General features: G+C 36.6%; 1 protein-coding gene across 2 annotated transcripts in view; it reads left to right on the top strand.

Annotated features, from left to right (window-relative positions):
- Nucleotides 1-14,363, top strand: part of akap6 (A kinase (PRKA) anchor protein 6) — a 249,859-nt gene that overhangs the window by 40,958 nt on the left and 194,538 nt on the right. For both annotated transcript variants that reach the window (XM_067455963.1, XM_067455962.1), the window contains exons 3-4: nt 6,398-6,649; nt 6,945-8,351. In XM_067455963.1, the coding sequence (XP_067312064.1) occupies nt 6,398-6,649; nt 6,945-8,351 (1,659 nt within the window). The remainder of the gene's footprint in view (nt 1-6,397; nt 6,650-6,944; nt 8,352-14,363) is intronic.

Raw genomic sequence — 14,363 nt, 5'->3', positions numbered from 1 at the left:
TCATCGTTTCTTCACCAGTTCTTTGAGATGACTGAGGTGCTGTATAGCACCTTTACCATATACAGAACCTGTTAAGCCCCTGTATGGATCTTCAGTGGTTTTTCAGTGGTTCTTTGTGGTGGTAAAGGTGCTATATAGCACCACTGTTGTACAAAGAACCTTTCAAGCTCATTTAAAGCTTCTTTACGTGCCAAAGAACTACTGTTGGTGCCATTTAGCACTATTATTGAGGAAGAAATAAAATGCGATATAGCACCTCTTATGGGTTACACATAGCACCATTTGACAAAAATGCTGTAGAGCACCTTTAAAGATATGGTGCTATTTGGCACAAAATGTGGTTCCAATAGGATTACAAGCCAAGAACCACTTTTAGTGCCAAATAGCACATATTTATTATTCAAATATTTATAACATGTTTATAAAAATTTTGTTGTTAAGATTAAAAAACAAAAGTTGAAAGAAGTCGCCTATGCTCATCAAAGCTGAATGTATTTGATAAAAATTCAATAAAAACAGTAATATTGTGAAATATTACTACAATTTAAAATTACTGTTGTGTAATGTTTTAAAATGTCATTTATTCCTGTGATGAAAAGCTGATTACTACAGTCTTCAGTGTCACATTATGATCCTTCTGAAAAAAATCTAAAGAAACCATGGTATTTTTTTTTTTTTTTGATGAACGTTCAATAGAATATAGAACGATCAAATATAAATATTTTGTATTATTATTATTATTATTATTATTATTATTATTATTATTATTATTATTATTATTATTATTAATGTATTTTAGTAACACAATACGGGTGCACTAATATGCATTAATTCATGCTTAACTAATGCACAAATAATCATGAGTTAATGTATGACTCATGAAGAAATAAACCATTTATTAATGATTATTGCATCAGCAACTAATGAAGATGCTACATGATTAATAGATTAAGTAATATATCAATTGCAATTAATTAAATATGACATGTATTAATTCCCTTATAACATATTATATTAACTAATAGTGTAAATTAATATATTAATTACCACAATGGGTTAAAGCCATGCATTTCAACTTCCAGTTGTCTGCTTTAATTAAGTATTAGCTAATTTATAAAGGTATCATTAATGCTATGACTTTACATGACTATTTACTAATTCAAAATTAATTAAAAAGCCATAACCACAATGACATATTACTTAACAATTAGATAATAGTCATGCCTCAACAAGTCATAGCATAATTATACATTTGCAAATCGTTAGTTAAGCATGGATTAATGCATATAAGTGCACCTGTATTGTACATTTTGACCGTCTTTTATTGTCACTTTTGAGCAATTTAATACATCCTCGCTGAAGGATAGTCCTAGTCTTATTGAAGTCTTACTTGCTGTTCCCAAATATTTGAACTGTAGTGTATGATTAACATTTGTATATTGGCATAGAAATACCATTTGCAAATGTCATCAGTATTAAAAAAAAAAACGAAATCGATTTAGCTATAAAGATTTAGCACTTTCTTCCAATAGTGTCATTTTTCAGCTCGATTCAGTTAAAGTTTTGTTCTCATCTGATAGTGTCAGTGCAGTCAAATAAAATATATTGCTAAATATTAAGTGTCTCCAACTAAGGAAGCCAAAGATGACAGTACATTTTAGTATGTAAATCCTTAAGACAGCCATAAATAAAACACATTTTGCCACTTTGCACATGTAGGCTGTATTCTACTGTACAAGAGTGTACTAGCCTTGTTGACGACAGTGCTAATGTGGAAGCCAAAGTGTGTGCTGTGACCTTAGTGTCCAGTTACCCCTCAAACCCTTGTGTAATTCTCCTGCAGCAGCTGCCCATGCTGGTGGGGCAGACAAAGTGAGGCCAGCACGAGGGCTGCTCGAGGGAGGGAGAGGTCAAGTCCCAAAATAGCCCCTCAGAGTGGTGAGACAGCCCCTCCTCCAGAGAGAAAGACAGAATGGAAGAAACGGGCTAGTGAAGTGAGTAAGGAAGAGATACAGAGAGAGAACGACAACATATCAGACAGCACGAGCTTTCAGGGCTGTCACATCTGACATCAGATCTGACACACATCAGCGCCGCATGCCGCACCAGGCACACTAAACGAATCTTCATTCTCTTTCATTCATCGTGTTTTACCTCAGCCGGTGAGCAGGTAAGAGGACGGATCAACTGACACGCTCAAGTATACTTTTAATAGGAAGTCTCTGACAGGTTGACATTGCTGAGATTGTTTGAAATATTGTTCAGATGTGAAGTTGAGCGGCTGCGGTTTCTTTCATGGATAATTGAGTATATCCTGGCTTTGTGTTTGGTGTGGTTGTAAGTGGATTTATTGCACATTTTTACTTATGTTGGATAGGCATATTTTGTAGGAAAATGTTATGTTATTTTGCATTTGGATGCCTTTAATGAAAGTCTATTAACGTGGGAGTGTTTGTATGTGTGTCAGAGTGCTCGTGTCATCAGATGTCACATGGTGTTGAGAGGGCAGCTGCATGTGGCCCCCATATACACCCTTTCTCTGTCACTTTCACTGTCCTTTTTTCTCCACTGATAACAAAAAATCCCAAAAGTACCATGGTACTAGCAAGGTTTTTTGTACCATCAGAATTATTTAAATTAATAAAAAGTGAAATAGAAAGCTTATTAAATGTGACAATGTCACTTTTGATCAATTTAATGCATCCTTGCTGAATAATTAATTTCTTTAAAAAAACAAAAAAACAATGTACATGTCTATGTTGAAAAATAAACCCAAACTGGGGGATCAGCGTCCTGTATCGTCCTGAAATGTTTATTTTGTGACAGTGACCTTGAAAAATGGACATAAAATATTGATTTTAGCTTAACTTATTGTATTGTGTGAGGGGACACCACAACACCATTTGCGAGACATGAACCCTGCACAGTAAGAAATTGAGACGATGATCAATGAATCCCATTTGTTGCCATTATAATGCTGCAATGATAATCAATTATCACTCATTTGAATCAAGCAGCAACTTATTATATAGAGTCAAACATGCCGAATACTGTTCAGAATAAACCCTTATATGTTTTAAGCTCAGTTTAAGGCTCAAAATAGTTCAACAGCTAGATCATTTAAGTATCTCATATACTTGGATCTTTTTGATGCACTTCTTATAATGTAATGTGATTTTTTATTTTAAAATTCATAATTTTTTTCACTGCGCCTTATTTTGACTTTGAGAACTATGAGGTTCTTTAAAGACCCTGAAGATGGTGTTATGATAATCTGTATTACTGTATGTATGCTGGAGATGATCAGCTTGCACTCTACTGTTTGTGTTTGAGCCAGCGAAGCAGGAGTGTGTGAAACCTGCTACATATCGTCGGCATGCCTGACCTACATTCAGCGGTGCCATGTTATTTTAGGGAGTGGACTGCATCGTATCAAAGATGCTGCCGGACGCAACTCTGGTGTTGCTGTTGACAACGAGCTGCAGTTGTTTTGGCATGTCTGCCGTGCCCCATTAATGCTCCTGTGAACTATATTCTCTCTAACCCTGGTCTTGATTGTCTCTGAGCTTTTAGGTTGACACTTTCACAGGTCTTGCCAGGAAGTATTTGGATACTTAAGTTACAATTTAAAATGTATAAATGTATTTGTTGCATAACAGAATATCAAAACAAGGGCCTTTTTTGTTAAAACGATATACCACAAACATGCTGTCAGATTTCATAAAGTGCAGTTTGATAAGTTTCACAATATTTCATTCAAAATTAACAAAACAGGAAGTGCCCACAATGTGGATTTTTTTATTCTTAATATAATCAATCAACACCACATTGGTTAAAAATATTTTTTTAAAAGTGACCTAGAAAAGTGAAGTTTAATTTGTTTGATGTTGCATTTGGTTGATTCTTTGTTATTTAATGCAATGAAATTCTGATTTTTTTTTAAAGTGTGACTAAAGTGTGTAAAAGTGTCCAAATACTCTTTGAGACCTTTATTTAAGTTTAATTTAAATTCATTTTTAATTTTATTAATGATGCCGTTACAATGGTCAAAGTGGCAAAATGTTTCGAAAGGAAGTTTCACTTTATATCCTTGTCCTATTTTGCCCCTAGAATTAAACGTTTTTATAAATAACAGTGTATTAAGTTTGAATGAAATGAGATGAGGCAACTGTCCGAGTTATCTAGCAGCTGAGCTACCCTTCTGGCTGACACAGGCTGGGGGAAGGGAACATGACACGATCCAACCACATACAGTGGACCCAAACTGAATTTAAAGTACACTTACGAAAAATACGAATCTCATGCAACTGTCATCTGACTTCACATGCAATTGTTATTTAACGCAGTTACATTCAGGCATTATTAAGTGAAGACTTAAATGTCCAATTACTTTTTTGGGGTCACTGTAAATGTGCAGTTGCTGTGTAGTGTAACTAAATCTAATTCTGTTTCATGATCTCATCTTCTGAAATTAGTTACTAGCCTTTTAATATCACCCCCTGGATGCTTGATTTATGATTTGAACCACAGTGACAGTAGAAGAAAAGCCCCCTAGACCCAGTGACCCAGGGGTGGAAGTGTGCTCTTCACTGCTGTGACTTTCACATGAGATGAACCCCATGCTGCAAGGATCTACTGAAGTACCTTTGTTGAGATATTACAGATAACATAGCTGTATCCTTAGTCAGTTGACAACTATAAACAACATGTACAATTTCTGAAGGAATTGTGAGTGGTGCTTGCCGTAGTAAAATTCTGCACTAGGCTTTTGCTACCGTGATGCAAGTGTGAACATCATAGGTCCAATCGTTTCTAAAAGTGATTACTCACCTCTCCTCAATAAACCAGTCATTTTGACACCTCATTCATGGGTCTATGACAAATGGTGTGGGACGAGATGCACGCCGAAGTTTTGCCTAGAGGAAAGTATGCAAGAGAACATTTCTTTGCAAGCTACTAATAATGTTATATATAAATGTTCCCAATGAGATTCAAATTAAATCATCTTAAAATATGAACCTAACGCTAAATAAAGATCTATAGAATGGTCGCACATTCAACATGATCATGGAGCTAAGCAATACAGCTGTTGCTTAGTTCAACTGCAGGGAATGAGGAGCCACAACGGTTTAAACTAGCAATAGCAATGACTTGACAATGAAAATGCACTAGTTTTAGGTATTACTGAAGAACAGGCATGCTGTTTACCTTATGAGATGTAAGGGTTTATACCTCATTTTGTAATTAATACTACTATCAGTTTAACAAGAATACACCACCTTTCAAAAGGTTGGGATTTGTAATGCTTTTCTTATCTTGTTTTTTTAAGGAAGTCTCTAAGATCACTAAGGCTGTAAAAATGCAGTAAAAGGGCAATATTGTGAAATATTATAACAATTTTAATTGCTGTATATATTTTAAAATGCAATTTATACAGCAGCCATTAATCGAGTCTTTAGTGTCACGTGATCCTTCATAAATCATTCGAATCTTCTGATTTGCTGTCCAAGAAACATTTATTATTATTAATATTAACATTATTAAGGTTGGAAACAGTTAAAACAGTTGTCTAAATATTTGTTTGTATTAATGTAATATGTTAATTAGGAATGTTATGCATTCTTACTGAATTAATATTCTATAATATTCTAAAAAAACGAAAGGAAACTTGACTGACCCCTCACTTTTGAGCGGTATTGTATGTCAGGAGATTTTCAGAGGGTAATTTACCGGGAAAACTACATCGGCAGCGTGGTGCTCTTTGGTTTATTCTGAGATCTCTATTATTCACATGTCATGTGAAAATGACTCAAATATCCCTCCATTTCCTCTTGCATGGATACATAACATTGTATTGTTTTTTTACTTGTGTCTTGTTGAAGGTGGGTACATGACAAGTAGTCTTGACTGAAGTTCCTTTTATCAAAAGAATATTAAATGCTAATAGTGCAGTAAGGGCTAGAAATCCGAGCTATTTCTTTTAGTGACCATAATAATGGTATTTGGTATGCATGTCACAGATATATCCTGTTGAGTAATTTAATATTTGCATCGGTGATCTTCTTGTAGAGAATTTCTGATGACTGTGCTGTTGACTTATTTCCTTTTTTCTTAAGAACTGCAAATATAGAACATGGACCATATAGTCTGAACTTTCAATGTATTCCATTTAAAAATCTAGAGGGATGTGTTTTGAATATCCGGTGTGTTCAGAGTTGCTGATGAAAAGAGCTGTTTAGCATTTTAGTACACGAGGAAGTAGTTGGGCAAACCAGAGAATCAGAAATATTATATTTCTAAGGATCTGTATGAATATAGTGCCATTATATGTGTAAGTTCATGCATAATATTGCAGATCATAATATCTGATGACTGTCTGCATTTGTCTGTCTGGTAGGACATCTGTGAAGACATATCCGATCATGTTGAGCAGATCCACGCATTGTTGGAGACGGAGTTCTCCCTAAAGCTCCTGTCCTACTCTGTGAACATCATAGTGGATATCCGGAGCGTGCAGCTCCTGTGGCACCAGTTGCGAGTGTCCGTGTTGGTTCTGAAAGAGAGGCTTCTCCAGGGCCTCCAGGACTCCAACGGCAATTACACCCGCCAGACTGATATACTGCAAGCCTTCAGCCAGGATCACGATGAGGTCAGATACATCTCCAAAGCATCATCTGAATTAAACTACCTAAAGCGGGACATCCCTTGCTAAGGGCACATCCCGCACTAATTCACTAGGACAGAAACTTATTTACAGTGTACCATAAACTCATATGCTATACCCTTCACCAAAGACATTTAGACTTTTATAGCAAACACTTGCAGCAAGGCGCACTTGCTTATCTTAAAACAATTCTTTCAGGGCAGGATAGATTTGATTATGTTTTACATTTGAGTTTGCAAATTAAGAGTCTGTTTGTTTTTGTGGTCTTGATCATCTTTAGGCTCGGCTGGATGCTTTGACAGAAGTGGATGACTCTGGCCAACTGACCATTAAATGCAGTAAGGACTACTTCTCCCTTGACTGTGGCATTACTGCTTATGAACTGAGCGACTACAGTCCCATTGAAGACCCAGAAGGTCGAGGGCCACGCTCCCTTTATCCCGAGCTGGAGCAAGACTTTCCAGAACTGCTTCAGAGTGTGGATCTCCTCAACATTGCAGCCTCTAGACAGAACCAGGTGTCATCTTCACCTGCAGAAGAGTCTGTTACTTCCACCCAGGAACCTCAAGAGACAATCAGTGGCCCCACCGAAGAAGAAAGTGCACCGGATTCAGCAATGCAGGGAGAGAGCAGCTTTGCCCTTTCCAAACGCCCTCTTCAAGGCACCTTCAGGAGTGATGTGTCTCCCACACAGCCTTTGCCTAAAAAGCCCATGTACTTTGAGGGTGATGGAGACACAAGGTGCAGTAAGCCTTCACCCCTCCTGTACCAGGCTGACTTAAGCAGAAGCACGCCATCTCTTCTGGATACACCAGATCGCTCAAAGTTTTGGCTGGAGCTGGAATCAGTTTATCCAGGCAATGGGAGTCAATCCTATGAGAGTCTCCATGCTATGAATGGGAGGAACTTGCAGATGGGTCTTAAGAGACCGTCTGTGCCTGGTGAAGTCTCACTGGAGAGACGCTCATCTGAGGCCGTGCAGGGATTCCAGACACAGAAGCACTTGACAAACTTTAAGACTATGCACTCCAAAGCCAAGCAGGTATATAGTGACTCTTCCAGCCCACCACCATCTTCAGGGGAGGACATCTTAGACCACGACCCAGGGGAAATGTCCTCCAGTCCTGGTGGTCAAGCTCCCACCACAGGTTCTCTCTGGATTGTTAACCAGAATGCTCTATGCATCTCCAATGCATCAGGCAGCGCCAAAGAACACTGGTATGGTTCGGATGAGTTCCTCGCTCTTCCCGCCCAGCTGAAAAAGACAGAGATGTTGGCGATGAAGCTGGAAAGCCTTGCTCAGGCTTTACCGCAAAGAGGCTTGCAAGAGCCCATCCAGGACGTGGATGACTGGGATCTCACTGAGGTCAACCCTGATTGGGAGAGCAGCACTGATCTTCTTTTGCTTCACCCCTATAAAAAGCCCTCCAGAGCCGGGCGCTTTTCACCTACCTCCTCGAGCGACGTGGCTCCTTCTCTTGATGACAGCATAGAGTCTGGGCCTCTCAGTGACCTATTATCCGAGGACGAAATGGTGCGAAGTACACCAGAGTCCAGGGGAAGAAACGTATCGACTGGACGGCCAATTACACCAAAGATTATGTTCCAATGCACACCCTTGATACAGCAGCTACTAGCAGATATTCAGCACCAAGATAACTACCACGATGTCTGGGCAAAGATAGAGGTAAGAGATTTCTGCTTTTTTGGCTTTTTTGCTGTTGGAGTATATATACTGTGCTGTATATACTGAAAACCATGCAGTATATACTATAATCTATACCATACTGTATATTGTGCTGTATATACAAAATGTAGTATATGCTATCTATTCTTAATTTTAAAGTGTATTGGATACTGTGCTGTGTGTAAACACATTATTCCATGATAAACATTTCAGACTGTAGTATGCTACATTATTCTGTCCAGTCTACCTTGCATACTGTTTTTTTGGCTAATCCTAATATACATATACATGCTATATATTGCAGAAACAGAGTCTTAGTACATTATTCTGTTGATAGCCATTAACTCAACTTCAAAGCTAAATGAGCTAAAAGTATTAATGCTGACCCTCACAATACATGTATCACAGTTCTACAGTTCATATCTAATTCAAAAAGGGATATAATCATTAAGAAAGTCATCTGTATGCCTTAATCCTCATTCACATAGAGGTGGCAGCTAATATGTGTCACTACACTAAGCAGATATTAAAAACAGCTGATAACTAAAGGGGTAATGAACTAACAAGCCACCTCAGCCTTTCGCTAATATTCAAAGCTTAATTAACAGGATTGCGCTCCTTGACAACCTCTCTTCAGTCCCAAGTCTGTAATTAAATGATTAGCTACAAAATTAAGAACATGCAATCGTTTATAAAGGGCCCGGGTGCTTGAGGAAACCCGAACTCGTCAGACTAGTTCTTTATTTTTTCATGGGTTGTCTGTGGAATAGCATACTAGCATGCTACTTTTACAACTGCTACACTCTTAGAAGAAAAGGTTCTATCAGTGCTACATATTTCAAACCCCTAAAAGGTTCTATAAATAACCCTTTTAAGTGCCAAAAGGGTTCTTTCTTATCATTATAGAACCTTTTTAGCAAAAAAGGTTCTTTGGAGTTGAGCACTTAAAAGGGTTCTATATAGAACACTGCAAAAAATGCTTTTCTTATTTAGTATTTTTGTCTTGTTTCTAGACTAAATATCTAAAAAAATCTTACATTAAGAAACAATTACTAGACAAGTAAACATTATTGTCGCGTTTTGGGAAAAAAATAACTCAAAATTAAGAGAGTTTTTGCTTAAAATAAGCTAAATAATCTGCCAATGGGTAAGTAAAATAATGTTGTTTTAAGATTATTTTACTTACCCCACTGGCAGATTATTTCGCTTATTTTAAGCAAAAATTCTCTTAATTTTGAGTTATTTTTTCTCAAAACAAGACAATTACTTTTGCTTGTCTAGTAAATACTTATTCTTTTAAGAATTTAGATGTTTGGACTAGAAACAAGACAAAAATAATAAGTAAGAAAAGCATTTTTTTGCAGTGAACCTTTTAGGGGTTCCAAAGATTTAGCGCAGATAAAACCTTTTAAGGTTCTATATAGAACCTTTTGTTCTAAGACTCTATGCAAATGATCTCTATGCATGAAAATATCCAGATGATCTAGTCTAGTTCATTTGCTGAAATGAGCAGTATGCCACTGAGCTTACTGCAGTGAATACTGTATCCCATAATGCAATGCGTCCAATTTAGTGTTCATGCATCACACAAAGGCTAAGACCTTATTAAAAAAATGATTCATGGATATACAAATTTTAAAGATTATATTTTAAATGTATTAATTTAGCAGATGCTTTTACCTAAAGCAGCTAAGGAACTACCAGTCTTTCATAGGAGCCAACAAAAATGCCACTGGCTGCCACTCACATGCAACATCATGAGTCACGTGAGGTCATAAAAATGTGATAACAATGTGCCATACTCAAGTTTGAAATGTCTATCATGGGATAAAGCATATTAATTAACTTATTATTCTTGTTAATATTTGATATATTATTTTATAATAGTAGGTACTGTGCAGTATATCCTGGTTCAGTAAGTAGTATAATAATCTATTTTGAATTCAGCTATATTTAGCAATCTAGCTGCATTGATATTGTATTAATACAGTTCCCATCTATGTTCTTTCAAAAATGTATTGCTGGTGAAATCTAAATCATACATGTTTTTCTTCCTGGTTGTCGGGTATGAAATTAGGGGTGCAATCAGCTCCCTATAGTTCAGTAGTCAGGGCACTGATCATTGAGTCAGCCCAATGATTTATGTCCTGCTCAGTGCCCTGACTACTGAACTAGGGAGCTGATTGAGACGCAGGCTAGTTCTACTGTTTGGTTTGCCACTTTGCTGCCTCAGTGACATAATGGGTAATGTTGCCATCTGGTGGTCAAATATAAAAACACACCAAGAACACCAACACCACTCTTCTAACCTACACCTAAATGAAAATAAATTAATAAGTCTTTGTTTATGAAAATTAGATAGTTTGTTTTGATTATTTTTTTATACTATTGATATACAGCATATGTAAACTTATTTTGAAATAAGTCTCTTATGCTCACAAAGGCTGCATTTATTAAATAAAATAAAAATACTGTAAAAACAGTAATATTGTGAAATATTATTACAAATTAAAATAACTATTTTTCTATTTGAATACATTTGAAATATAATTTATTACTGTGAGGGTATAGCTGAATTTCCAGCATAATTTCTCCAGTCTTCTCCAGTGTCACATGATCTTTCAGAAATTATTGTAATACATGTTGATTTTCTGCTTATTTATAATTTCGTTTTATTATCAATGTTGAAAACAGTTGTGCTGCTGAATTTTTGTGGAGGGGTGATAGCTTTTTCAGGATGCTTTAATGAATAGAAAGTTAATTGCATTTATTAATGCATGTAATAATAAATGTTTCTTGAGCTGAAAACTAGCATATTAGAATGATTTCTGAAGGATCATGTTACACTGAAGACTGGAGCAGTGATGCTTATAATTCAGCTATACCATCACAGGAATAAATTATATTTATTTATAAAATACAGGGAGTGCAGAATTATTAGGCAAGTTGTATTTTTGAGGATTAATTTTATTATTGAACAACAACCATGTTCTCAATGAACACAAAAACCTCATTAATATCAAAGCTGAATATTTTTGGAATTTTTAGTTTTTAGTTTTAGCTATTTTAGGGGGATATCTGTGTGTGCAGGTGACTATTACTGTGCATAATTATTAGGCAACTTAACAAAAAACAAATTTATACCCATTTCAATTATTTATTTTTACCAGTGAAGCCAATATAACATCTCAACATTCACAAATATACATTTCTGACATTCAAAAACCAAACAAAAACAAATCAGTGACCAATATAGCCACCTTTCTTTGCAAGGCAACTCAAAAGCCTGCCATCCATGGATTCTGTCAGTGTTTTGATCTGTTCACCATCAACATTGCGTGCAGCAGCAACCACAGCCTCCCAGACACTGTTCAGAGAGGTGTACTGTTTTCCCTCCTTGTAAATCGCACATTTGATGATGGACCACAGGTTCTCAATGGGGTTCAGATCAGGTAAACAAGGAGGCCATATCATTAGATTTTCTTCTTGTATACCCTTTCTTGCCAGCCACACTGTGGAGTACTTGGACGCGTGTGATGGAGCATTGTCCTGCATGAAAATCATGTTTTTCTTGAAGGATGCAGACTTCTTCCTGTACCACTGCTTGAAGAAGGTGTTTTCCAGAAACTGGCAGCAGGACTGGGAGTTGAGCTTGACTCCATCCTCAACTGGAAAAGGCCCCACAAGCTCATCTTTGATGATACCAGCCCAAACCAGTACTCCACCTCCACCTTGCTGGCGGACTGGAGCTCTCTGCCCTTTACCAATCCAGCCACGGGCCCATCCATCTGGCCCATCAAGACTCACTCTCATTTCATCAGTCCATAAAACCTTAGAAAAATCAGTCTTGATATATTTCTTGGCCCCACACACGTTTCAGCTTGTGTGTCTTGTTCAGTGGTGGTCGACTTTCTGCCTTTCTTTCCTTGGCCATGTCTCTGAGTATTGCACACCTTGTGCTTTTGGGCACTCCAGTGATGTTGCAGCTCTGAAATATGGCCAAACTGGTGGCAAGTGGCATCTTGGCAGCTGCACGCTTGACTTTTCTCAGTTCACGGGCAGTTATTTTGCGTCTTGGTTTTTCCACACGCTTCTTGCGACCCTGTTGACTATTTTGAATGAAACGCTTGATTGTTCGATGATCACGCTTCAGAAGCTTAGCTATTTTAAGACTGCTGCATCCCTCTGCAATATATCTCACTATTTTTGACTTTTCTGAGCCTGTCAAGTCCTTCTTTTGACCCATTTTGCCAAAGGAAAGGAAGTTGCCTAATAATTATGCACACCTGATATAGGGTGTTGATGTCATTAGACCACACCCCTTCTCATTACAGAGATGCACATCACTTAATATGCTTAATTGGTAGTAGGCTTTCCAGCCTATACAGCTTGGAGTAAGACAACATGCATAACGAGGATGATGTGGTCAAAATACTCATTTGCCTAATAATTCTGCACTCCCTGTATATCCAAATAGAAAACATGTTTTTTAAAATTGTAATAATATTTCACAATATAACTCTTTAACTGTATTTTTGATTACATTTTTGATTGGTAAGCATAAGAGACTACTTTCAAAAACATTAAAAATGTATTTTAATTAAATTTCTAATTAAAGTTTTAAAAATATGCCACAGTTCCCAAAAATACAGTAGAAACTACAATATTTTTTTCTATTGTAAAGCAACGTAACTTGGTTTCATGTAAATAATTAAGTAATTTTTTTTTTTTTTTTAAATTAAGCAAGATGCTAGATGATTCGTGCACTGTTTGAATAATGTTAAATGAATTAAAGTTCCCCAAATTATGCTATTTTAAAGTCCATCAACATGTTTACATGCATCAAAGGTTTCATTTTCTCATAACATACATTGCTCATCATCACAGTACTCAATGATTCTCAAACAACTCGATGGATGCATCAGACTCTCTAAATCCCTCTTTTCCCCAAGCCTCTGATTGGTCAGATGGCCCAGTCTGTTGTGATTGGTCTACCGCATATAGCGCGTATTTTAGAAAAAAATGATCATTACCAGAACTGAACTCCAGCTCCGTCCGGAGGCTTCTTAAAGCTCAGTGATTGTACAAACTGTAAAGACAGTAACAATGATGTCAATTTTACATCATTCCCAGCGCGAGTCAGAATCAATGTTGAAACAATGGAAGAACAAGTTATTCAATCTAAACCTTAGAGAGAACGTTTCTCAGTGATGCTACTCAGCTTGAGGTACATTATGAGATTTTTCACATTTATGTGACTGACAGCTCTCCCGTCCCCATGTCAAGAGAAATCAAAAGTAGAGTGTGAACAGGACTAGACTAGGTTCTAGACTAAATTTGAGCATTTATTCATCTCACTTGCATAAAGATTCAGTATTCCTTAAAATGAATTAAATCAGTCAAATGCAAAATCAGACCATGCAAACCTTCAATAACTAAATGTTAAATTGATGCATTTAATCTACCTTTATTGTCTAATTTGCTGCTGACCTTTGACAAAAATTACTAGATTTGTTTTTAAATTATTGGTAAAACTTTTTTCTCCTGCGTCCTATTCTTCCATTATCCAGAATGGCAGTGCAGCACAGCAGACAGAGCTGCACCCTCTACTGTTTGTGTGAATTTGTATTTTTACTCCAGCCTGAGGATTATTATTTTAATTTTGCTATGAAGAGGTTTTTACATTTGCACAAAAATATAATTTTTTTGTTATAAAAAAACAAAAACAAAAAAACAAGCCCAGCCCAGGTGAGAAAAAGTAATGCAAAAGTAATGTAACATTACTTTTTTTTAAAGTAACTAAGTAACTCTACTTTTTAAGGGAGTAACACAATATTGTAATGCATTACTTTTCAAAGTAAATTTCCCTACCACTGATGGTAATATAAGAATATCCTGTAGGTTTCAGAGCTGAAAACTTCATTGTTAGTCAAAGAAAAGCTTTTATAGACACCATGCCCAGAAAACGATTGTGTGTGCATCTTCACATCATCGTGTTGCGAAACACTGCCT

Source organism: Pseudorasbora parva, chromosome 10, assembly GCF_024679245.1.
Source record: "Pseudorasbora parva isolate DD20220531a chromosome 10, ASM2467924v1, whole genome shotgun sequence".
In the NCBI taxonomy this organism is placed as follows: Eukaryota; Metazoa; Chordata; class Actinopteri; order Cypriniformes; family Gobionidae; genus Pseudorasbora; species Pseudorasbora parva.
This window is presented reverse-complemented; position numbering and strand designations above follow the sequence as displayed.